We start from the raw sequence: 15508 nt of genomic DNA, 5'->3' as shown, positions 1-15508 counted from the left end.
TGTGAAATGGAACTAATTTTTCATTGTTTATGTTCTGTCTTCTTAGGGGAGCTTTTTCTGTGGTGCGTAGGTGTGTAAAGAAATCATCAGGACAGGAATATGCTGCAAAAATCATCAACACTAAGAAGCTGTCTGCAAGAGGTATGGAAACACTAATCCACAATAACTCAGAAACTGATGTACGCATGCTTGATTTGTTTGTAAAATCTATAGGAAAGTGGAAATTGGTAGTTACTTATTTAGGTATACGATGGCATTTCTGGATGTTATACTGAGAATAAGTTCATTGATAAAATAGGAAGTGTATTAGCCTTTTTATAGCTAATCTAGATATTTAAACTCTTTAATAAGCAAAGTTCTTTGTTATCAATGACCAAATCCTGTACAATCAATATTGCCGCCAAGCAGTTTAACGCATTGATTTTTTTTAAAACTTTGCCTACTATGTCGTGCTTTAGATAATGATGTTCTATTGTATGAGAAAATATTCACTGGTCCACATTTTATACTGCATGCATCCTGTTATTAGCAAGCTGTATTGGAAATTGTGCACATAAAGAGAATTCCAATAATTCCAATATTAGAATAAATGTGTTTTAATTAATTTTTATCCCTGAGAGTTCTTTATCATATAATAATGCTTTTATTAAATCAGTCACTACCATTGTGATGTAATCGACAGGCGTTTTGCAGTTAATTAATTCAATCTCTTAATTTACCTCTTGAGATCCAGCGTGAGCATATGAGGCTGCAGAGTCTCGTAATATACACCCACCATCCAGAACCATTCTTAGGTTTTGTATTTCTCAGCTTCTGTTCATCCCAAATTACCTGAAGGAATTAAAAGTTAGAGCCTGGGTCTTAAGAGGTTAAAGGGTATGAAGGTTTTTTATTATTATTATTATTTTTTTTTTTCTTCTTCTTTTTGTGTGGATCTTGTATTCATAATGCTCCACAGTCCACACTTGAATTGTATGTTTTGTTTTACTTGTCTACCTGTATCTAGAGGTCAGCACTGACATTTACATGCCTGTTGTAGCTTCTTGTAACAATGACAAGAGCCCATGTCACTGTGTCAGGACCTCCCCTGGTTTCAGACCGAGATATCTTCTTGCTTTCTCTTCTCTGTATCTGGGAAATTAGACACACTCATGCACCTGGCTTCCTTTTCCTGCACCCTCCTGTTACCGTTGCATCTCTCTTACTCATTGCCTGTCTCTTGTCTTTCTGTGAAGGGAGATTGGTTCGTATTGAGGCTAATCCACTTATGCTAAATGTATCTCATCAACCACTAAGACCCCACAGATTCCATAGGCGCCTCCCTGTTTGCCCTGTTGTTGTCTGTCTGATGGTATTTGTGTGTGTCAAGAAGAGTCAGAGGGAGCAGGGAGTAATACTAATAGAGCATGTCTGTTTTGTGTGAGTGTGTTGTAATGCTATTATTGTTCTATCCCTGCCATCAAGTGTCCACATAGAGTAGCTTCTAGTATTAATGTCCCACCAAGGAAAAAGTAAGTACTCAGCAGAAAGCGGTGGGCTCTTTGCAGAGGCAGGAAGTACAGTGTAAGCCTATGTATATGTGTGGGCTTGCCATTAGAGGGGGTGAATTTTTGAACAGTAATCATACATGCAGCATAGTGTCACTAGTGGAAAGAAGGTGAAATGATGCAATGAGACAGAAGAACATGGGATGGAGGGAAGGAGGGAGGGGATTTTGAGCTTAGAGGAAAAATTGCAATAGGCTGTTTTGCTGATGTACCGTGCACCTACACGCAAACAAAAACACAACATCTACACTAGGCAGCCGCTGCGTGAGCAGGCCTTCTGCCCGCTAGGATTTGGGTAGGCTTCTTTTTTTTAGCCTGACGGGGTGAGTGTGGCCTCATGAGTGGCCTGGTGGGTAAGTCTTTCAAAGCTCTGGTAAACACTGCAGTAATCTGAGGAGGGGGGAGGGGAAAGAAAGGAAGGAAGGAAAGAAGTTAGGAAACTAATGAAAAGGATGTGAGGGAAGTTGTGGTTTTGGATGGATGAAGGTATTTTGCTGTAGTGTAGCCAGTTGGATATGGTATGCAAGTGGGCAGAAGCATGCACAAAATATGGTAGGGACTTATTAGTTGGCAAAAGATAAGAAAGAGGGATCTGATCTGATCTTGAAAGCCTGATCTCAAGTATCAGATCAGGATCCTGATGGAGACCTTATTATTAGTATTATTGTTATTACTGATTTTGTTTGGTATACCTCACTTCCATTTCTTTTTTTATTTCAGCCGTAACAGTAGCGTCCAGGGTAAGGTAATTAGCACATGATTATGAAGTATGTATAGATACACATGACCAAAGCTATCTCTCAGTATGTCATTAATGATATACATATATCATGTGATTTCCTCACATAGATTAAGAGGATTCAAACTCACCAATATTACTGAATCAATGGGAGATGAAGGTCTAATGAGATACAGATAATAACATGCTTCGGTAGAACACACAGCAAGTCAGATATGCTGTGATCAGTGTCATTATGGAATAATTACCATCTTGCATCATATGCTTATTTCAGAGAGGTTCTTTTGAAATTTTCCTGTTTTAGTCAATAAAGTTTTACAGATTTATTGTTGTAAGTGTGGTATATGTTGTCTAGAAAAGAAAAACTATTTAAGAATCCATGTCACACTGAGAGCTCAAGACATTTTTATTCATATTAATTTTATGCAGTTATTTTGTTAAACATTTATATTCTAGTAACTTACATGTAATTGTGGGTTTTTATGCTGTTAGGTTGAGATCGGTATTGACAGATTCTTACTTTTTAAACCAGTTTTGGAAACAAAGTCTTGATTGAAACATGCCTTCTGAAATATGCCAGGATGAAATTCTGACATTTTTTCCCCATAATGCCAACACAATAACAAGTATTCTGCCTGGTGCTGTCTGCTGTTTCTAGGCTCTGTCAGTCCATGTATGTAATGTTGTTAAATATTGTGGTTTTTAAACATTTATCAGATACCCATGTACTCACTGAACCAGAGCTGATTGCAGTCACTTTTTTTGTAGTTTGAAGCACTAATACCAACTAGCTCCTTGGGATTCTAACTGCAGGTGGAAGCAGACAGATGTTGCACAGATATAAATGTTCACTTATGATTGCTTTACTTACAGGTTCTACATTATATTAATGGAGAACCATCAACCCAAGTAAATGTAGATGCCTATGCACAACCTTTAAGATATTGAAAAGCCAATTCAGTTCCAGATTCTGCAGGACAGCTTGCTTCTTTAGTTACTGCTTACACCGCTAAATATGTATGGACTTGTCAAAAAGACAGTCTTCATATCCTGAGAAGAAAATTATTTTTAAAGAAAAGAAAATGTCAACATCAGCAAAACCTGTGCATAAAACTGGTGCTACATCCAGTAAATGTTAAATACCAAACATGCTGTTCTTCTGGACCAAAAAGCTGCTGATCAAATGTACTATTTTAGCTATACATGTTATGGTTGTTAGTTATGCTGATCCCAAAGTTTTGCCAGTTCAGGTTAAGGTGCGGGATTCTGACATCATGCAAATATTTGGATGAACAATTGACAATATTAAACTGTGAAGGGGAGATATTGCTTTCCTTTGCCTCTTCTCTGTTCAGCCAGTGACACAATTAACAAGCTTTTTTGGACATGTGTCCATGTGTCATAGACATGCTGTTTTTGTAGTTTGTTTCTGAAACCTAGGCTGTGCACTCTGTCAGAGGAAAAGTAGGAGGATAGGCTAATTTTCTCCCAAAATGGCTAATTTTTCAATCTTTTCCAAACAAGGCTACTAATAAAATGCAATTTCCAGCCTTACCAAAGCTTCAAACAGGATAAATGGTAATCAGGACGACCGGAGTGTTTTGTTATCTGATATAGGAAGATAACATGAAAACAGATGTGTCTTTGGATGTGTTTATAGTTAAACCTGCTGTTAACGGTGAGAAAACCTCATGGCTGTAGATTTTCTATATCGCTGGGTTTATCAAATGGGAGGGTCTTAGGACTGAGGTTTGTGAGCTGCTGGTAGATTTAGCTAATTTCTGCCCACCTCAGCTCTTTATTGTCATTATTATGATCAGTGGGTGATGTCTTTTTAAATTGTGTGGTGTACATGCATTCACATACTAGTTTTACATGGCAGTTGAGAAGATGCTGCGTAGGTGTAATGTGAGTTTATCTGTTCAAAATGAATGCTACGTTTTGTTGTTGAAGTGACACTGGAAACTGGAGGGCTGCTGCATTGTCTGCTGCAACTGTGTGTGTGTACGTGTGAGTGTGTGTGTGAGAGAGAGAGAGTCAAAGTGAGATAGACCATACACTTAAATGCACTACTTCAACATTTTTTTCTTGGTGTCCTACAGTTACTGCTCTTGGGCTGTATAATCGGCTCATTGAAAATCATTTCAGTTATACTTATTGCTCAGCAATTTCTTAAATTTACACCTCAATCCAGTTAGATGACCTAAAGCAAAAATCTCTTTACTACTATTATTACTGTTATTAATATTTGCAGAGAAGCACTGAGTTGAGCTGTTGTTGCCTTTGCATGCAGCCTATTTCCAGACCTCTGAATCTGTGAGCATATGCCCGATTTGTTCAGTGAGGTGGATGTTGTGATTCTTTTGTCATTTTCCTCCAATCCAAAGAGACCAATCAGTGTTGACAGCTAAATTAAAAATACAGACTACATCTTCCTGTTTGGCTAACTGCTCCTGAGATTAACATTATACTGTGTCCACTGACAACAAACTGCAGAAATTAAAGCTGTGTCAGAATAAATTTTTTAACAAAAGAAACCGATCGCTTAAAGTGTCTAACATGCAGTTGGTGATATTGTGTGTAGTGGTTACCATAACAACTAAGATGGCCATTAATTGTGCATTTGAATCATTGCCAAAAGTTTCAGTTCTGATTTTAAAGGTGCAGACTAGCTTCATATCATCAGTTATTGGTCTTTTCTTTAGTTTTTACCAGGAATGGACCTATACCGAGTGCAAGTACTTTATATTTGAGTACTTGCCAATACCCAGTACTGATATGAGCGCTAATAAATTCCATTACAGTTCAATGGTAAGGAGTATGGACCAGAATTTCAGATGCAACAGCTGAGTGATTAAATAATAGATCCCTAGTTTTTTACCCAGTAATAGTTTCAAAGCGCTCACTGAATATAGAATAATTTCTCACAACCTAAAAATTCAAAATTAAAAGTGATTGTTTTACTGAAAGTTTCCACTTTGAATATTAAAGAGGTTGGAGTCATATCTGTCACATTTTCAGAAACTCATTTGATGTTCTCAAGGTTAAGGTTACAGTGTAAACTCTTGAGAAAGACACCCCTACAATACCATGTCCGTTTGTCTGTAGTCACACACTTGTTTTTCTCATTACATAATATGGCATGGTTCTACTTGGCACGGCCGTTTCCTGCTTAATTTTCAGCTGCAGACAAGATCAGCTGTTTATCAGCTGTGATGACAAACAGCTGATCCCTCCCATGCATGTGTTCATTGCATGACATAAACTCAGAAGACATTTTTTTCAAAGCAAATTAAAACTGCACATGGAGAATTATGATTTGAAACTAAGTCGTGACAGGTTTTAAATATAAAAAGATTTGAATATCTTTTTGGATTCATCATAATGTTTGCACGCTACAGAGCACGTCACAGTATTAAGTCTGTTTGGCTTGCTTGGAATCTCCACTGAAGTAATACCATAAAAGAATCAGCCATTATCAGTTAAGTAGTATTACCCACAATGGAAAGCCAAAAGATTGTTTAAATTACTAGAATATTTTTAGATTCTTTTATATGATTATTCTGAAAAGTATTTTGATAATTCTACATAAATAAGTGGGTTTAAATGATTTTGTTTATAGGTAAAACTAAGTCTGGATAATGCCAACCATCCTTAAAATGCTGATATGTTTGTCAGTATTGACATGTTGTATCTGATTTGGTCAGACTTTCTCTATTCTATCAGTTTGGATGGAAACTGGCCTGAAACAGATTGAACTGAAACCTCAAGCCTTTAGTCAGATTGTCAGCTTTGTGTGGCACATAGAAGACTGTGTTTGTGTGTGAGGTTCTCTCCATCCTTCTCAGCTGATGTAAGATGGCTGTGGGCCCGCCCCATGGCAAAACAGATGGCCAATTAGAGAGCAGCAGGAAGTGCCAGTAATTACCCTCCAGCCTTCTCTTTCCTGTCTTCCACTTCCACACACTCTCACACTAACAAATAAGGAGATTGAATGAATTAGGGAGTGCTGCAGTGACACTGCACCAGGGTAGACAGTTGTATAAAAGCACACACGCACACTAGAGACACGGGAGCTGTGATCCTCTTCTAGCAAATGGATGTTCCATGTAATCCTCCCTCAGTCTCTGTGTGTGTGTCTCCGTCCTGCGTCACTCGTGTAATTAGAAGGAGGTTCAGGTCTGTCTCGTATTCACTGGCTTTCTCTCAGATGAGGGAAAACTACACCTGTAGGGACATGGCAGAGAAGCTAGTTGAAGGTAGACATGCAATTCTACAAAACATCTGAAGTAGCTTTAAAACTCCTCCTACTTAGCAACAGGTTAAAAGAAACGTGGCCAGGAGAGGATGGACATGACGGCAAGGAGCTTAGCATCCAGAGAGGAGCGCTGCTAGTTAGAATAATGGGCTCTTGTATTACGCCTGTACCTGCTGTAAAAGAGCAGTAGGATAAGGTGATAGTTGATGGCTCTGCAGCAGCATGTGAATTTTATCTGAGGTTGTTGCTGTTCTGGGGAAATTAATGCAAATCTTACCCAGCTTGCCCCTGTGTCATATAATCGCCATGGAGCTGTGGAGTTAGTTGGCTTAACCGCAGTGATAACGCATGTCTAAAGACAAAGTCATACTGGATCCTCTTTACAGTTAGGCCGCCTGACCTCTGACCTCAGCAGCATGATGTTTTTGTGGCTACTGCATCTCATACCAATTTAGATATTTTGAAATTGTAAAGTTCTTTCTACACCAAAGGTTCTTATAAACACACACAATAATAGTTGTAGTGTTACTATATGATTCAGTAAAATCTTCCAAAAAGGATGTTGTTTTGGCTGTGAGGTGTGTGTTCTTGTGAACGTCCCTCCCATCCTTAAGTATAGACACTACAGTGTTGTATTTCTGGGCTTCACACAAACCCATTTGCACAGACATACAAGCATGTGCAAGCATCCACCTGTAAATACCTGCACTTATTACTACACACAGACTGTAGACAGTCTAGCAATGAGATCATACCCACCGTAATGTTTATCTCTGACTATTCAACTTGATTCAGTAAGACAATTTTTCACCCCTTTCAGTTAAACTATTGGACCGATTTAACCCCGTAGAGCAGGCTTGAATCAAAACCTTCATACTTTTTTTCTGCCTGTATGTTGCTTTGCATTTGTTCCTCAATAATGTGGGTAGACACCAATGCATTATTAATATTGACACAGAAAATCATGGTAATGGATAAGAAAGGAGCCTCGTCTGCCATCTACAATCATCTCTAAATTCTTGCAGCTGTTTGCTTTATGTCCTGCCTCCTCTGTGCTCTACCAGCCACCTCTCTCAAGTGTTTTGGATTGTGAGAACACATTCCATGCAGAGGATCTCCTGCTGTGCACCGGATGTGTCAACGGGCGGGACTGCAGACGAAGTCCAGACATTCTAAACAGCTTCTTTCTAATTACAAATTTGTGGTTGTGTAGTCTGTATCCACCACAGTGTTGTCTGACTGGTAATGTATTACCAGTGTAACAGATGCACACATTTATTTCTTAAGAATTTCAGTAAAATTAAAAAGAAATGTCACCAGGATCTTCAATAAGATAATTTTGCATAGTCTGCTTTTTAATAAACTTAAGGAATTAAAAAGGTAAAGTGGCTTTCTCTGCAAATGGATTATTAACTGATTTAGATATTTCTGAGGCAAAGAACTATATTGTTGCCAAAGTCTTTCTGTTAATATCTAAATGTTAATTCTTATATTTTTCCCTAACTCACTTTTTCACACCACCTAAAATGAAAAGCAAAAAGGTTATCACTTGAATAATTCAGTAAATATCATATTTTTTATTTTATTTATTTTGTTGTTGTTGTTTCTTAAGTTTCCAAACACCCTGCTGTGTTGTCATTTGGCTCTAAACTGGAATTTCTCCTGGTGTTTTCTCCTCAGACCATCAGAAGCTTGAAAGAGAGGCTCGAATCTGCCGTCTTCTGAAGCATCCTAACATTGGTGAGTTTCTCTCTTTGTGTGGTGTTGGCTATGCTGTCCTTGTACTGGCTTTGTGCAACAGAGAATTTCCCAAACATACAAAAGTAATATCGGATGATTCATCCTTGGTGATGAATAGTAAGTGATTTGCTGAAGCAATTTGAAATTTTCTTTCCCATGTACACATTTACTCTTGTCAGGATTGGCTTCATGTCACTAAAACCAGCAAAACAAATCTACTTGAACTGAAAATATCCTGTTAAATTAGGATATTCCTAATACATCCTCAGATCTTAATACTGCTTAAAGACATTTTACAGTTCTGCTGTTCACTCCTGCACAAGGCCTGTGTGACATACATTTTGTCATCTGCATCGGTCTACACCTTCCTGAAAACTTTAAAAATTTTCAGCTAGTGTCACTCTGTCCAATCTCTCACACACACCCACACACACACACAAAAGATGCTAGGTGCAGCACTTTATCACCAGGCAACCTCATATAATCTATCCTCATTGGGAACAATTAAAGACCTCACTCTTAAGAATCCTACTTGGAAGATTCTTTGAATTGCAGATTCACCAACAATTCATAAGGATGATAATATATTAAACTGCCTTTTAAAATGTCTTATATTGGGTGCTGAGTGTGGCACAGGGTGGCAAAAATACTTTCAGTTAGCAGATTAACTTCACTGATTTATTGAGAGGTCACATATGCTGCAGTATTTTTTCACATGCCTATATTCTACAGAAATTAGGATTTCTGTAGTCCAATCAGTCCAATGGGTGGGTTGTTCTTATTTTTCTTGCTAACATACGTTGAGTATAAACACACAATTCATGACCTGTTTATATAAAAATATAATGCTAAGAAAGGGGGACTATTGCTCATAATATTCTGGCATCAGTAGGTTTAAAGTCAGTATTTTAACACGTTTTCTGAGGCTGAGTCTGTGTGTATTAAGTTTCTGGTTTGCTTTGTTTGAAATTTTCTGCTTACCGTTTTCTACACTACACTTACTGATTGTCATTCGGAACAAATAGAAAAGGAATTGGAAGTGTGTCCACTTTCATGTGCTGCCAGATATAGTGGTGTCCATGCCACGTTCCCATAATCCATTGGGTCACATCATACAGATGAGCAACTCTGCACTTGACAATAATGAAACAAATCTATGATTGTGCAAAGTAGTGAGCAAGAGATGTATTTTTTTTAATACAAGCTGGTTTAAATCTGCTGTGTAGTTGTGACTGCAGGAACAAAATCATGAGAAAAAATTACAGATTCAGCCTCATGTTGCTTTCTGGGTGAAGAAAAGTGTTTAATTTTAATTTTTTTTTTTTTGGGGGGGGGGGGGGATTAAACTCACTTTGCAACCTTAATATAGATGTCCAGAGAAGATGACCACAATGGGCAGAAAATGACAAAATCAATGATACCTTTCCCACTGCTCTCCTTATTTTCTTTTTCTCGTGTCCTAGTTTTCTTGTGGCTCCCCCCAGGCTCTCATTCGCCCCCTCGCCTAATCTCCCTGTTATCTTCCCCACTCTATAGATTTTCCTCCCTCTCTTGTCCTTTCTGCTCTTTTTGACATATCTTGGCATTGGCTGCATTCAAACTTTGGACAAAAGAGGGCACAAAAAAAAAGGAGACAGATGGAGAGACGAAATCAGGAGGAGTGGGAGACAGATGGAGAAAGAGCGAAAAGATGGGAGGAGGAGGAAAGAGCAGTGGCTCTTGTTTCTTGCTGCAGGGCCATCCTACTTCATCTTATTATACAACAGATATTCACTTTACATAACGATAACTGTTTCTGTGCTGACACTAAACCTAAAGTAGATCTCAGACCCATACCCCATCATCTGGCTCCTTCTACCTGCATCTTGCTTTGTCATTCTGCTGCGGTTCAGCTAAGTTGACAGGAGGGCTACTGCAGTATCAAGGCAGTGTGAGCCCATCTGTATTCATCACTTCTTCTCTTTGCCAAGCTCTTGGTTGCTCTGTGTCAGTAATAATGAAACACTCTTTCAAAAATTGCTAGATATCTGTTTTTTAGCTATTCTCATTAGGGCTGGGATATACTTGCTGTGAACACAAGCGTACACAACAGCGTTCCACTACATTTGTATATAAACTTGATGCAAACAATGGTTGTTGCCAATTGTTAGAAACTATCTAGGGTTTGTCAGTGTACCATGGGGAGGAAAAATGATACGGATGCAGGTAGTTGCAGACAGGGTCTGAGAGATGGTCTTCAAATTATAAGGCATTGTGTTTACCTCTAATCAGTCATTTCATATTCTTGTTCACATGAGCACCTCTAGCATTGAAGTTTATCTTTTATACTTTTATCTTGAGTCTTTATTTCAAATTTAGTATTTGAAATAAAAACACAAGAACTCTGCAAAGATTAAAAAAAGAAAAAAAAATATCTTCAAGTCAACTAAATCAAATCATTGTGCATGGCTGATTTTTCCATCTTATCCGAACATATAAGGTTAGTCTGCATGGTTGCAGCAACAATAACTGAAGACAAACTGACATCATTAAGGTCCAAGAGCATGTGCTGAAATGGAGTCAGGATGTATGTGAATAAGCTGGGAATACGAGATAAGCTGACAGCGTTGCAGACACAGGGGTCTGCAGTATCTGCACCAAGGGTCATTTCTGCTGAAATGGACTTCTGTTAAATCTTGCTGGAACGTCTTTATGTAGCCGGTTTGTTAGAGCTTGCTGTTTAGTGTGAAGGTTCTACAAATAGGACCGTTCAAGATGCAAATATTGAAAATGCCCCACAATTTTACATGTATTTGTCAAAGCATCACTAAAGTTGCACAGTAAAAGAAGCTCATCCTGAAAAACAAGCTGCAACAAATGAGCATAACAATCTTAGCGTGAGATTCCCATGTCTTCTATCACCATCTTAATGTGAGTCTCATTGTCAGAGAGGATTAGAGCGCTTCCACCAGCAGAGTTTTCTAGCATTTACCTTAAAGACTGACCAGCAAGTTTGGACTAATCCCTTCAGTTTTCACGTTGTCTGCTGAAAGTTTACCTCTGCTCTTCAGCGAGTGTCTGCTACACAGTTTTCTCTTCCATTCCTAGATAAACAACTTTTTACTCTGGAAACCTTGGCCGTATACACATTTCAAGTTGCTGTCTTTCTTTTTTATGTTTCCAGACTAAAATGTATATAAATTAGTGACAATTAGCAAAGGCAGCTCATTCCCCATCTGAGTTGTAGGTGCAGCTGTGCAGTAACGCTGCATCTTAACTGGGAAATTGGAATAAAAACCAAAATCTTATATAACTATATATATATGTATGAGTTGTAATGGATAATTTATTAAAGGATTCTGCATCAGCATATTTTGGTAGGCTTCAACCTGCATTATAAATCAATCTAAATTCTCTTTGTGACGATACATTTTTATGAAAATGTGGATTTTTTTTCTTCTTTTATATGCACCCCAAACGTTTTCCTTGGGATTCCATAGTTAGCAGCGAGCTCAGCCCTCCCTCCGCACCAGAACGCCGTTTGTCTGAAAGGACTAACAGATATACAGAGAAATGAGCCGTCACTCATGCCTGGAATTTAGCTGTGCATTTAACCACAGTGACAAATGCTACTCTTTACGAAATGCAAAAGACAACTTCAGCCCATAAACTCCCGTTAGGAGATGACCAACATCAGAGGAATTTTTTCTGCAGTGGATCCCTCATGATAAGGAACCAGATGGATGGATGCATATGCAAGATATTTTTACGGTGGAAAAATGAAGATGTTATTAACTCTCTTTGCTGTCGTTCATTCATTCATGTAAATAAATAAATAAAACATTGTTTGCATGCAAAAGCTTTAAGTTTATTGTTTTTAATAAGTTGAATATGTTTTTAAGAAAGAAAAGGAAAACAAAATTATTTTAAACTCGAAATCGGATTTGGTTTGAAAAAAAATCTACGATTTTAGTTTTAGGCCATTTTGCCCAGCGCTATCATGTATTTTAAGGATCATTCTAGATATATTGGCATGGCAGGTGTATCAGGTCACTGTCTGGTGATGTGAATATACCTGTATGAAGATTAGTCAGGTAAGGCACGAATCATGAAGGGACAGAGATTGGTTCTGGAAAAGCCGCAAACAAGGAGAAAGGAACCGATCCAACATGACTGTGATGAAGATGTGAATGTGACAGGCTCTTAAATCAAACCAACATACCACAATGTGGCATGTCTCGCTATGTTGGTAATGGAAGGTGCAGCACCTGTACCCCAACTTTGTAGAAATTTGTGTTGATTATAGGTAATTTAGCATTCACTTAAGCTATTGTGAATTTAAATAGTGTGTGGACTGTTGCACAATAGTCAGTGAAACTGGCTACTGTGAGCATGAGAGCAGCACATCTATGTGCCACAGAAATCCATTCCATGAGCATAAAAATAGACCCGTTTTCTATTTTTATTTTAAGGTGTGTGTTGACTTCACACTCAAATGGGTCGTTGAGTGTCCACACACTATATAATTTTGAAAGTGGAGCTACCAATACACAGGAAACGACTCATATCAGCCTTTGCTTTACCAGTATTGTGCGATCATTTAACTTCTGCTCTAGTCTGTGGGTGCTAATTTACCCCCATACCACACAGACTTGAAGTTTCACAACACTGTTCTCACTTCACAAACTGCATGCACAACACAATCTCAAAACGAAAGTAAGTGCTGTGTTTTTTGCCTCACACAACCTTAAACTTTACATGTACTGCATGTGGAACCAGTAAAAGATTTCCTGCTCACATTATGTGTCCAGAGCAACCAAAATGAAAGCTATGGGAAATGATGGGTATACTACATTATCAAAGTTGATTTATTTTGGTAAATCCTGTACCTTTTCAATTTTTTTATCAGTTTTTGAAAAGACTTAACTGTCAAACTCTGCTGCTACTTCTTGTATGCTGCTTTCTTTATGTCTGAGTCTCACTTCCAACCCTCTCTATTCCAGTGAGACTGCATGACAGCATTTCAGAGGAAGGCTTTCATTACCTAGTCTTTGACCTGTGAGTATATTCTGTACACGCGAACACAGTGACATTTTATCCATGCATGTGACTGTGGTTTGTTGGTGTATGCTAATAGCTTCTCTCTCTTTGGCCTCCCCATTTCCTCTCTCTGCGCCTTCTTTCCCTCTTCCTCCCAGCGTGACAGGAGGAGAGCTTTTTGAAGACATTGTTGCCAGGGAGTACTACAGTGAGGCTGATGCCAGGTAAGTTCCTCTTATAGCTGTTCTGACATAAACATGCATGAACACACTGCCACAAAATCCTCTTGAACATATACACACTCACCCTCGTGTTAAATGCACCACTGTGTCTTTGTGTGGTGAAGCTCATAATTGATTTACTTGTATTCTCGTCAGGGAATGCTTCCTCCTGTCAACAAGTGCAGTGATATACTTGTTTGCCAGATCTAGTTTAGCACATGCTGTCCTTCCTATTTTACTGCAAAAAGAGACAGTTCAGCTAAAGGGAATTGATTAATTGATTGAGTTTTCATGTCTTAAATTACAAAAAAAATCCTAAAATGCTTTTTTCTGTGGAAGATTTGCTGTTATTATTGGGTTTTGACAAGTTGAGCATCCATGGGATCAAATTTAATTAACCTTTATTCATATAGGTAGTCCCACTGATACATGCAGTCTCATTTACAAGAGAGACCTTTTTGCCAAACATGTATGTCTTTGAATCTGATAGCAGCGTTGTCAAGTTGTTACACTTTATTTCAATTTCATGCCTCTTCCGCTCTAATCAAATTCTTTATTATTTGAAGTCAAAGTAAATGTGTAATGTTGCCAACGTACCTGTTTTGTCAGTTTTATTGGACTGAGGTTAAATGTCATTTTAAAAAGAGTCAAGCATCTAATTTATTGCTCAGCAGAGTGCTGATAAAAAGTGAGCACTGCTAATTTAAATGATTGAAAACCCTTTAAAACAGCATTAATCCCAAAAATGACACTAATGGGCTAAATATTAGCTTCCCCTGTTGCCCACTGGCACACTTGTGTTGCAATTAATAATTTGCTATTTTGTGTTTGCAAAAAATCAGACATCTTGTTGGAATGGATGAATTTAAAGTATCACTTAACTTTCTGACCGTAAAACTGCCTTTCTTACACAACAGTAACATTTATTATGTACATTCCTGGAGCAGCGTTCCGAGGCTGAGAAAATGCACTTCCCAACATTTGCTCCCAGGATGCTGTGTCATTTTACAGCTGAGCTTCGCTTTATACACTGCGTCACGTGCTTGCAACTGGATATCAACAAATGGGTTGTTTTGAACATGCCCCCATGGCTGATTCATCAAAGGCACAAAAGAGGCACAAAAAAGATCTGCTTCATCATTGTTTACTCTCCTGTAACTTCACAGTTCACAGAAACCCACTGAAACAAAGCAAAAGATCTTCTCCAGCTGGACCAAACCCTAAACTGTTACTCTTGTTACATACTCCATTAGAAGCAAGAACTCGCTGCCTCGAGAACAAGAAAAAAGTTTGTATTGGTCCGGTCGTTTCATACTCCACGAGAGGCTTTGTCCGCGATGCGGCGAGGATTACTGCGGGGGCGCATGCATGTGTTTTTATGTGCAATGAACAGCTAACAAAGTTATTTCATATTTAACAAGAAGCTTCGTCCGTGGCAGGGTGGGGTTGTGCACACTGCGATGTCCATGTCTTTAAATCCCACGTGTATACATTGACGTACTTTCTCACCATCTCGATCAGTTGTTCATCAAAACTATCCGTTCAGCCTCACATCAGGGAAATGCGGAAACCACAGCTTTCTGTTTCATTTTTTTCCGCGTTGACCACACCCACCTCAAATGTCCAACCAATCACACAATACTTCTCAGAGCCCCACGAGAAGAAAGTTCTGCTAGGCTGATGTGTCGATAACTGTCCCCATTCACATCTGTGAGAGCAAAGTGACTAAATTTTGTTCATGTGGCCTCACGAACAAGAAAAAAGTTCTTTCTTCTCCCAAAGTATGTTTGTCGGAAATTTGCAGACATTAATACAGGCCTGACACCACACTGGAGGAACTTAAAGTGGCTCTGTTGTGCTCATTTCAGACTAATTTATTTTTATAGGGGAGTCCACAAGGTTAGGAATTAATCGAGCATTTTTCACAAACTCCTTTATTTTATATCGATTCTCTCCATACGTCCTCAGGTCAGCCTCTGCCAGA

The 15508-nt window shown here is 38.5% G+C and overlaps 1 protein-coding gene across 14 annotated transcripts in view; it reads left to right on the top strand.

The window, feature by feature from the left end:
- Positions 1-15508, top strand: part of LOC121632390 (calcium/calmodulin-dependent protein kinase type II subunit gamma-like) — a 41511-nt gene that overhangs the window by 2455 nt on the left and 23548 nt on the right. For all 14 annotated transcript variants that reach the window (XM_041973858.1, XM_041973861.1, XM_041973857.1 and 11 more), the window contains exons 2-5: positions 47-141; positions 8225-8284; positions 13267-13321; positions 13462-13527. In XM_041973858.1, coding sequence (XP_041829792.1) covers positions 47-141; positions 8225-8284; positions 13267-13321; positions 13462-13527 — 276 coding nt within the window. The remainder of the gene's footprint in view (positions 1-46; positions 142-8224; positions 8285-13266; positions 13322-13461; positions 13528-15508) is intronic.

This window comes from Melanotaenia boesemani, chromosome 21 (genome assembly GCF_017639745.1).
Source record: "Melanotaenia boesemani isolate fMelBoe1 chromosome 21, fMelBoe1.pri, whole genome shotgun sequence".
NCBI lineage: Eukaryota > Metazoa > Chordata > Actinopteri > Atheriniformes > Melanotaeniidae > Melanotaenia > Melanotaenia boesemani.
This window is presented reverse-complemented; position numbering and strand designations above follow the sequence as displayed.